At 51.6% G+C, this 11,355-nt stretch overlaps 1 protein-coding gene across 1 annotated transcript in view; it reads right to left on the minus strand.

The window, feature by feature from the left end:
- The window catches only part of LOC135827495 (ankyrin repeat domain-containing protein 50-like), a gene marked incomplete at its 5' end in the record, with an annotated part of 40,731 nt that overhangs the window by 24,430 nt on the left and 4,946 nt on the right, over nt 1-11,355 (minus strand). Inside the window, 5 exon segments of the mRNA XM_065339986.1 lie at nt 4,112-4,204; nt 5,163-5,264; nt 6,765-6,864; nt 8,007-8,222; nt 9,531-9,820. Coding sequence (XP_065196058.1) covers nt 4,112-4,204; nt 5,163-5,264; nt 6,765-6,864; nt 8,007-8,222; nt 9,531-9,820 — 801 coding nt within the window.

The raw sequence follows: 11,355 nt of genomic DNA on the forward strand, positions 1-11,355 counted from the left end.
GGTGTACCCCAACTATCCTTGTGCGGTGTTGTGAGAATACGTGGGTATGCATGCAGCTTTGCTCTGTGACTTTCCATTGCATGTAGTCACTTGCCTATTCCATTTCCTATACCCTGCTCTGATGCATTCGGGTGCAAGCGCTAACGTGTGTTTGCTGGACCCTGTACCAAGTGGAATCCTGTATTGACCAGACATTTTCAAACACACACACACCCCGCCACAACACACATGCATGTACGCACGTACCCCCGCCGCCCGTAGGTCACAGTACCAGCGTCAGAAACGCTTTGGTGACAAGCCGGCGCCGGACGCCACCTCTAAGGCAGCACCCCAGTCTGCTTATTCATCACCCAAGAAATGTCCCCAGTGTGGCCGCTCTACGCATACCAAGTCTGCCTGCCCCGCTGCTGGCAAAACTTGTAACGGCTGCAAAGCCACTGGACATTTTGAAAAAATGTGCCCGAAGAAATCCAAGCAGCCACGTGGTTCCAAGATCGGCCAGCTGAAGCTCCAGCAAGCATCATCCGGGCAACAAGGCACCGTGTCTGTGACGACTACGCTCAACACGGAGGAGACAGGTGCAGCCATTAACTGGATACCGGACACCGGCAGTGATGTCGACGCCATTGGTCTTCGTCATCTTGACCTTCTGGGTGGATTCCCAGAAAACCTGGCGGAGGACCCAGACGTTGTCACCGGTGTGAACGGTCAGCCTCTCGTATCCGTTGGCCAGATCAGTTCCAGTCTTGGGCTAGGCTCCAAGACTCACCGCACCACCATACACGTGTACTCCGAGCTGTCGGATGCCTTGCTCTCCCGGACATCCCTGTGTGCGCTCGGATTGCTGCCGCCCAACTGGCCTTCTGTTTGCCGAGTTGAGCGCAAGCCAGCACCTGAGCCCACCGCCGACCAGATTCGCACTGAGCTGCTGGAGGAGTTTTCTGACGTGTTCGACTCTGACAGTCTGAAGCCCATGTCTGGTCCGTCAATGGACATTCAGCTCGAACCAGACGCTACACCTTCCTGTGTTCATCACGCTAGACCAGTGCCCTATGCGTTTCGGGACCAGATTAAGGAACAGCTTGACAACATGGTGAAGGATGGCATCATTGAGCCTGTCTCTGAACCCCGCGACTGGTGCCACCCTATTGTTATAGTCGACAAGAAGGGCACCACTGAGAAGCGTCTAACGGTGGACTTCAAGAAGCTGAACGATCAGATCCAACGTCCCACGCATCCGACACAGCCACCTCGTGATGTCGTCACCAGTGTCAGCGGTCGCTTCTTTACGAAGCTCGATGCTCGCCATGGCTACTGGCAAGTGCCACTCAGCGAAGCAGCGCGGCCATTGACAACGTTTATCACTCCATGGGGCCGGTATCAGTACTTGCGCAATCCGCAGGGCCTCATCTCGGCCGGAGACGAGTATAACCGCCGTATGAGCACGGCATTCGACAACATCACCAATTTCAAAAAGGTCGTCGACGACTGTCTCGTCTATGATGATGACATTGGTGACCATGTGGCACGCGTCCGGCGCGTATTGTTGTGTGCGCGCGAGCACGGCGTAACCCTTAGCGCGAAGAAGTTTGTGTTCGCTGCTACCGAGATCGAGTTCTGCGGCTACATCCTGAATGCTGACGGTTGGACTGTCGATGACGCTAAGCTCTCCGCTATCCGCGACTTCTCCACCCCGACGAATCGGACCGACCTCCGATCGTTCATGGGCCTCGTAAATCAGCTTGCTGAGTTTACACCTGCTATCGCCGAGCTGGCGACACCGCTTCGTGGTCTGCTGAAGACGTCTGCTGTTTTCCAGTGGGAAACGCCACACACCGATGCGTTCAACCGTGTGAAGAATGCTCTGGTCGAACCCCCCATTCTGGCGTATTACCAACCTGGTCTGGAAACCCGTCTGGAAACAGATGCATCCCGCACGAAAGGTCTCGGCTATGCACTGTTCCAACTGCACCCGTCTGGCTGGCGCCTCGTCCAGTGTGGTAGCCGCTTTATCACCGACACTGAAAGCCGCTACGCTATGATTGAGCTTGAATGTCTTGCTGTGGTCTGGGCTGTGCGCAAGTGCCACCTGTACCTTGCCGGCAGCAGATTCGACCTCATCGTAGACCACCAGCCCCTGATTCCGATCTTCAACACGTATAGCCTGGATCAGGTCGAGAATCCTCGTTTGCAGCGTCTCCTGCTGAAGCTTCGGCCGTACCAATTTCATGCTTCCTGGAGACAAGGAAAGCTGCATTATGCTGCCGACGCTCTGTCTCGAGCACCCGTCTCCGACCCACAAGCATCTGACCTGCTTGGAGAAGACGACCTGCCATCTGGTTCTGCTATTCGTGCGTGCCTCCGTGCTGATGACTCTGGTTCGATGTCAGCATTACGCTATGCGAAGCTCCAAGATGCGTGCGCCTCGGACTCTGAGTATCAAGATCTCCTGCAGATGGTACTCACCGGCTTCCCACGCTCCTGTTCCGACCTTCCACGGCATCTGCAGCCCTATTGGAATGGACGCGAACACCTATCTGTCGACTCCGCCGTCGTACTGAAGGGCAATCGCATCGTAGTACCTGCTGCTCTACGTGCATCTGTGCTGCACGATCTACACGCTGCACACCAAGGAATTGACCGCACCAAGCGCCGTGCGCGTCAACTAGTGTACTGGCCTGGTTTGAACTCTGAGCTTGACCGCCTTGTCCGTGCATGTCAGCCCTGTCGTGAGTTCCAGCCATCTTTGCCGAGAGAACCGCTGCAGAGTGACCGTCAACCGTCAATGCCGTTCGAGAGTGTCAGCTCTGACCTCTTCCATTGCCAAGGTTGGGAATACCTTGTGTTGGTCGATCGACTCACCGGTTGGCCGTGTGTTGCAAAGATAGGCCGCACAGCCACATCTTCTGACGTGGTTCGTCAACTTCGTCGCTGGTTTACAGATGTTGGCGTTCCCAGTGCAATCTCAACCGACGGTGGTCCCCAGTATGCGTCGCGACGCTTCACTGAGTTCTGCGACCGTTGGCAGATGAAGCACATCACATCAACCCCGCACTTCCCGCAATCAAATGGCCATGCCGAGTCTGCGGTAAAGTCCATGAAGTACCTGATTGCGAAAACCACTAGTAATGGCGACCTGGACACCGATGCCTTCCAGCGTGGTCTGTTGGAATGGCGTAATACCCCACATCCGTCTGGACCCAGTCCTGCCCAGCTGCTATTCGGTCGTTCGCTCTCATCATTCGTGCTGGCGCATCACTCGTCGTTTGCCCCGGAGTGGAAACAGCGTGCTACCAGTATAGAGAGTTCTGATTCTCCACCTGTCCCGGATCCAGATTCGTCTCAGCCGCGCACGTTGTCTAAGCTCACTATTGGCATGCACGTAGATCTGCAAGATCCGCGCACCAAACGGTGGACAGGTCGAGGCATCGTTGTCGCCATTGGTACCCATCGAGACTATTACGTCAAGCTACGTAGTGGTCGTGTGTTTTGGCGAAATCGTCGCTTCCTACGGCCTTACGTCCCATTGCTGCCTGATCGCGTTTCTACTGATAGTGCGTCTGAACCTGCTGTTCCCGCACCTACTGAGCCTGTTGTTGCACCCCGTCGCAGCACCCGTAATCGCCGTCAACCTGACCGTTTGAACATTTCTGCACACCAAGGACAGTCATATGTTTGATTAGTTTTTCTTCTTCTGTAGTCTGTGCTACACTGTGACTGTTCTCGTTGCTTTGCCTCTTGTTCATGTTTTTTTTGTTTGTATCTTCATAGTTATTATGTTTAGATCATAGTCTGGCTTGTTCACCCATTATGATCTCGGAAGGGCGTGTTGTATTATTATGTACGCTATCCTATATGCAACCACCCGCGTGCATCTGTCTTATTGTACGCAGTTTACGTTAGCTTACGTCATGCATTGGTATTTGGCATGCACGCATGACTACACATTGAGCATGCTGATTCCGTTGTGCTGTTCTTTGTTTTGTTGTTCTTTTCCACTCGCTCCTCGATGGAGACTACTACAAAGTATTTATTAGAATAAACCAATACGTTTATCACACCCCCCCCCCCCCCCCATTACACCAAAGCTCCCGTTGTTAGAATGGCTTACCATTGCCCTCCAACCCAGGTACTCTGATTTGCTTGGACAAATCCTGCATTCCCATGAAGAGGTTGCGAATAGCGTCCGACGTGTCATAACGGCCTAAACAGTATGCGCACCCATGAACAACACACACACACACACACACACACACACACACACACACACACACACACACACACACACACACACGTATACAAACGCCCGTACGGGCCCATGCACGCACACACATGCACTCATGTATGCACACATCACACACACACGCACACACACGCACGCACGCGCACGAAAACATGAACCTATGAAGACATCCAAACCTCTGAGTTCCGTGTCGTGCTATCACAAGTCAACCCCAGTCAGAGATCGCATTACCGCACATTTGTTTGAAGGGATCATATCCGGAAAAAGGCACAAAGGCGCAACTGAAATCCGACCCCTGGTTTTTTGTGCTCGAGTGTAGCACCGATTAGATTACCGACTAGCCGTCTCTATTTCGTAGTGCTACAATCCCATGCTGGGTCTTTGCAATGTGAGCGCATCTCTCTAAGGGTCAGAGTTCAGTTGCCAGCACTTTACAATAGGTACTGTAGAGCAGGACATTTTCGGACGGAAATATTTTCGTTCAAAGCCGAGTTTCGACCTTTCGTACGGATTTTATTTTCGTACAGTGCTGCATGCTAAATGCACGTGTTCGCAAGCAGTACCCATGTACAGTGTACATAAAGTCACATGAACAAATTTTAGTACGGAATTAATTTTAGTACAAAAAGGCCGTGTACGAAATCGTACGAAAATATATTCCGTCCGAAAATTTCCTGCTATACAGTAGTTTAAGCGGCGGTGGTGGCGTACAGTCAACTTCGCTAATAACGAGTGCGGATATAGCGACAATTCCGCGAATAACGACAGAATTTCCATGCCCAGAGCAAAGTCCCATTTAACTGTCATACATATAATGAGACTTCGGATACAAGGACACTTTTCTGATGCCCCGCCGAGTGTCGTTATACGCAAAGTTGACTGTAGTCAGACTTCCAGACTGATAGTGCTAAAAACCTACCCAGTGCGTTGTTCTGTTGCTGCTGTAGCCGCAGTGTGTCATCATCAGCCGTCGTCACATGACGCAACGAGTCACCGCCTATCGATGCAACCGCTACGTCAACTGTGCACATACACACACATACACACACACACACACACACACACACACACACACACACACACACACACACACACACACACACACACACACATATACACACACACACATATACACACACACATATACACACACACGCATGAACACACACACACGCACAGAGGATGTGAAATGTTGCCCTCACAAACCCCATAGACTGGAGTGGCACACGGCTGTGGTTAAACACTCTTGATGGGCACCTGTGCGCGTACACACATGCATCAATGTGCATGTGCATGACAGTTGTCTGAGGATTGCATTAGCTTTCGCTATGTGCAGGAAACGCAGCGTTACAACAATCACCGACAGTCCATTCAGAAAAAAAGATGAGCGCTGGCTCTGGCGAGCTCCCGTATTTCGTGATTTTTCATGATTTTGTCGTACACGGTGCAGTGCCGCGAGATTTGAAACTTGAAAAAGGGTCCAAACAAGATACCTCAACTGGGGTTCGAACCGCACAATGTGTGGCGGCCCGCTCCCAAACCGCATCGTTTTTCTACGAAATCCCTTACTTTTCACTAAATCACACCTTGCACTTCTCACAGTTTTGCACTTTCCTTGTTGGCCCTGCGTATCCAAAAATAGCCTACGGTGGCGTTTTCTCTCAGATTCACCCAGGGTTCACCCGCACCGTACCGTACTGCTCTGCTTGGATTTTCCCGTATCCTTTTTCGGGACGCTTCTTACAGTGCTGGCAACTGAAATCCGACCCCCTGCCGCGCCGCCCAGGGGGTCGGATTTCAGTTGCCAGCACCGTACTTCTGAGGCCTTTGTAGCGACCTCGCTGCATGACGTCAGCTCTCTCGCTCTCTCGCTCTCTCTCTCTCTCTCTCTCTCTCTCTCTCTCTCTCTCTCTCTCTCTCTCTCTCTCTCTCTCTCTCTCTCTCTCTCTCTCTCTCTCTCTCTCTCTCTCTCTCTCTCTCTCTCTCTCTCTCTCTCTCTCTCTCTCTCGTCTTCGCCATCGTTGGCAGAGGCCTTTGTAGCGACCTCGCTGCATGATGTCCGCTCTCTCGCTCGCGCTCTCTCTCGTCTTCGCCATCGTTAGTAGTTGTCTTTTTCTTTTTGTTTCCATGTTGATTGTTTTATATTGTGGTGGGGAATTCCCGTTTCCAACAGAACTCAGTGTTTTGTTAGAGTAGTCCACACAAATGGACTGTTATGCCAGTGGAGTGAACGGCCTGGATTTTCACGGGTTTTTTCCTAGTTCAGTGATTCGGGGGCTAAACCTGGCCAAAATCCTATTTTTCCTATGGCTTGCTTTTTGGAGAATAGACTTCGGAAACATTCATTGGAAGAGCATTGCATGGGGGATTTCCGAAAAAATGTGAAAAACTCAAAATTTGATCCATACCGGTATCATCGTTTTCATGAATGGACTGTAGCAGCTTGTCTCTGTGTCTCCTCTGCCTTTGTGTATGTGCGTGTTTGTACATGTACATACACATTACCATGAGTTGCTCTTACCGTCTCCTTTGATGGTGCGTGTCCGGGAAGAGTCCACGCTGCGAAAAGTGTCTTCGGCGCTGCTGTTCTTACCGTGGCTACGCGTGTAAGCCACACGCATCTGTGGTGAACACCAGATGATGCAGAGATAGTAATGGGTGGATAGGTCAATGGGGGGATTGGGGGAAGGGGGGTGGGGGGGGGGGGGTGGGGGGTGGGGGGTGATTAGGTCAATGGGGGATGGGGGGTGGGGGGAGATGGATGAGTGGCTGGGTGGATGGATGAGTGGCTGGGTGGATGGATGAGTGGCTGGCTGGGAGGGTGGATGGATGGATGAATGGATGGATGGATGGGAGGGGGGATCGATGGGTGGATGAGTGGATGGATTGGTGGATGAGTGGATGGATGGGAGGGGGGATGAATGGGTGGATGGATGAGCGGCTAGGTCAATAGGGGATTTGGGGGGGGGGGGGATGGATGAGTGGCTGGGTGGATGGATGAGTGGCTGGGTGGGTGGGTGGATGGATGGAAGGATGGGTGGATGAGTGGATGGATGGGGGGATGAGTGGATGGATGGATGGATGGATGGATGAATGGGTGGATGAGTGGATGGATGGGTGGAATGTTGGGTGGGTGGATAGGTGGATAGATGGACAGATGGATGGATGGGTAGATGGATGGATGGGTAGATGGATGGATGGATGGGTGGGTGGATGGGTGGGTGGGTGGATGGATGGATCGGTGGATCGGTGGATGAAGGGGTGGATCGGTGGACACAACTATGGCCTGGGGTCTGCGACGGCAGAACTTCACATCACAACCCGTACACATTATTTGCACCCTGTGCATGATAGATGCAGGGTTGTACGCAACCCTGCTTTGTCAAAGCGTACAACCCTGCTTTGAGTTCGACTCTCTTGTGGTCACTTTGCACTGCTTGCCAGCATGACCTTTTGAACTATGTCACGTGATGTGGAGTTCTGCCGTTGCAGCATAGAGGCTGTGCAGGCAGTTGCACACTCTACGGAAGTTATATACAGTCAACTTCGTTTATAACGACATTCGGCGGGGCATCAAGAAAGTGTCCTTATTCGCGAAGTGTCGTTATACCCGAAGTCTCATTATATGTATTACAGTTGGATGGAACTTTGCTCTGGGCATGGACATTATGTCGCTATTCGCGAATTGTCGTTATATCCGCAGTCGTTATTAGCGAAGTTGACTGTACCCTGGGTTTCATGCCCTCTTCTTGATCATACGTACCCTGCCTGCACTGGACAGCGACGGCAGTGAAACATGCGCATCAGACATTTGCCGCGGCTGCAGGTTGGACACACTGTCGGCGGCACCCGTATACGCTCCTGCCGCCGGGGCGTCGTAGTCCGACGGAGCCACTTCAACGCTGTCTTCAGGGTTAGAGGGCATGCTGCCGGAGCTGCCGCCATGTTCGCCATGGTTACCGAAGATTCGCCTAGCAACCTACAGGGATTAGAGAGGGGAAAGGAGAGAAAAGGGAAAAAAAGGAGAGCAGTGTGTCGTACCAGTACCAGTACTGTCCAGCAAGCACGAGTCTGCTATGAGTGTGCACTGTACTGTCGAGTGCCGAAGAACAAACAGGCTAGGATTTCACCAAGCACAGCATACCAATGAATACACAGTGACTTAACAGTGCATATACATGAACATAAGAACGGCCTAGGCTAGGAGGCTGACCTCCAACAACCCGGCTAGAATTTCACCAAGCACAGCATACCCCAATGTATACACGGCGACTCAGCTGTGTATAGACTGTAGTACATGAAAATAAGAACGGCCTAGGCTAGGAGGCTGACCGCCAACAACCCGGCTAGGATTTCACCAAGTACAGCATACCAATGTCTACACAGTGACTCAACAGTGCATAGACATGAACATAAGAACGGCCTAGGCTAGGAGGCTGACCTCCAACAACCAGGCTAGAATTTCACCAAGCACAGCATACCCCAATGTATACACGGCGACTCAGCTGTGCATAGACTGTAAAAACATGAAAATAAGAATGGTCTAGGCTAGCAGGCTGATTCCCCAGCTCTTCAGCAACCAACAGTACAGTACTGTACTGTACAAAGCCTGATCCATACTTCATTTCGCGTACGGGAAACGCGTCGCAGCGCGAAAAAGCTGACTCGACCTCAACTAGTCCGCGTACGGAAAAGTCATCGCGCGACGATCGCGCGATGACTTTTCCGTGTACTACCGGTATATTCATTAAACCAACATCACTTGCATACGAACAACAACAGCAGCAGCAGCACACTCACCAGGCTTGCTGTATGGTACATGTGTTTGTGTGAGCACCCGACCGGTATATTCATTAAACCAACATCACATGCAGCATACGGACAGCAGCAGCACCAGCAACAGCAGCAGTAGCAGCAGCAGCAGTAGCAACAGCAGCAACAACAGCAGCAGCAGCAGCAGCAACAGCAGCAGCAGCAGCAGCACCAACAGCAACAGCAGCAGCAGCAGCAGCAGCAGCAGCAACAGCAGTAGCAGCAACAGCAGTAGTAGCAGCAGCAGCAGCAGCTACAACAACAGCAGCAACAGCAGCAACAGCAGTAGCAGCAGCAGCTACAAAAGCAGCAACAGCAGCAACAGCAGCAGCAGCAGCAACAGCAACAACAGCAGCAACAGCAGCAACAGCAGCAGCAGCAGCAGCAACAGCAGCAGCAACAGCAGCAGCAGCAGCAGCAGCAGCAGCAGCAGCAGCAGCAGCAGCAGCAACAGCAGCAGCAACATCACACTCACCTGTCTGGCCGTCTGGCTGAGATGAAGCCGCGGCATGTCCACCGACTGACCACCATCGCCGGCACCCGAGGAGAGTGACGCCGCAGGCAAAGCGCCACCTCCACCACCAGCACCAACAGAAGCAATACCTATCGACGACGACGACGCCAGTTCCGAGTGACTGGGCAGTGAGTCGTACTGGCAGTCGCCCTGCGGCGCCGTAGTCATGGTGATCTGTGCCGGGCTGTTTTTGCGCGGCTGGCAGGTCCAGGACTTGAGCAGCTCCTCGTCCGGACAGTCCTTGGTGAACTCTGCGTGTGTGTATGTTTGACCCACACGCACACACATGTATACACATGAACACACATGCATGCACGCACACACACCATGTACCATGTACACGCCCGTCACAAGAGAAGCGCGCAAATCTGAAAATGCACTGGATGTGCACCCAGATATGTTCTCTTATAGCAAAGATAGCGGACAAGATCTGAATGAGACAGATCAAGACTCTAGCGCCAGATAACTGTCCAATCCACACAACCTGCGAAGCCATGCACATGTATACACATGAACACACCCGCGTGCACACACACACACACACACACACACACACGCGCGCGCGCAACACACACGCACACACCAATGCTAGGGGCGTCACACGGTGCTAAAAAGTGGTACGATTGAAGGGAGGCGAGAAAAAGGAGGCGAGAAAAAGGAGGGGGTGGGTATCTCCCCGGGGAAAATTTTTAAATTTGGGCTAACGAGGGTTATTTCGGGGGGGGGGGCATCATATTCACTTGCTGTCATCATCATACCTAGATCAGTACAGTACCGGGTATACAGTACGGATCGGCTATAGCGTTGGTGTTTGATTTTCGTGAAAATATCACTATAGGCGATATATTACTATAGGCGATATGCATACTTAGGTATGCCTGACAAATGCGTGTATGATGTCATTCGAATCAGTGCAACGTGCAGACGCGTGCTGTGCATAATTATGATTATGACTGTGCAATACGCGCAGTGCAGAGCTACTTCCTGCGGAAACAAAAACTTCGTGAAGAGAAACACTTCAACACATTCAATCGACATAACAATATCTACAGGATCGATTAGTGGGAGTAGAGTCTCAGTCTGGGTCGCCATCGCTCGACTCATCACCGCTGAAACCGTTCCAAGTAGCAGGTCGATCGTGATGTCGTATTTCACGGAGAAGCTTCTCCGCGTCCCTGATCGTCTTCGCTGTTACCTGAATGCCTTCTCCAACATCTCGGCGGAGACCACGGTAGCGCTTCAGAGCTGGTACTCATTACTGCCTCCGATCTCGCTCGAGGATGCCCCGGAACAACAAGCATAGCCCACGCCAAACATTTCGAATTATTTCCTCCGAGGGATATCATAGTCGTACCAGCGCTTCCTGGCTGCCGCGATCAGATCTCACCATGTACGATGTATAATTTTTTTATGATAATCACTATAGCCGATGAAAAATGTATGCAATAAGATCATTTTGACAACGAAATCGTATCATTATAGCCGATATATTACTATAGCCGATTATTACTATGGCCGATCCGATATGTATAGAAAGGGGTGGTTTACGAAAATGAATTTGAGAATACGATCACTATAAGAGGTATATTACAATAGCCGACCACCCTATAGCCGATCCGCACTGTACTACCAAGTACCAGGTCGTCCATGACCCGTCACTGATTGCTCTTTGTACAGAGAAAAAGGACCTACCGGTATACATTACTAGTTTAACAGTCCACCAAGGTAACGAGATAAAATACAGTTAGATAGTGCGACAATGAGGCACAAAACTGACAAGGATGTT

This window comes from Sycon ciliatum, chromosome 11, assembly GCF_964019385.1.
Source record: "Sycon ciliatum chromosome 11, ocSycCili1.1, whole genome shotgun sequence".
NCBI classification, from domain to species: domain Eukaryota; kingdom Metazoa; phylum Porifera; class Calcarea; order Leucosolenida; family Sycettidae; genus Sycon; species Sycon ciliatum.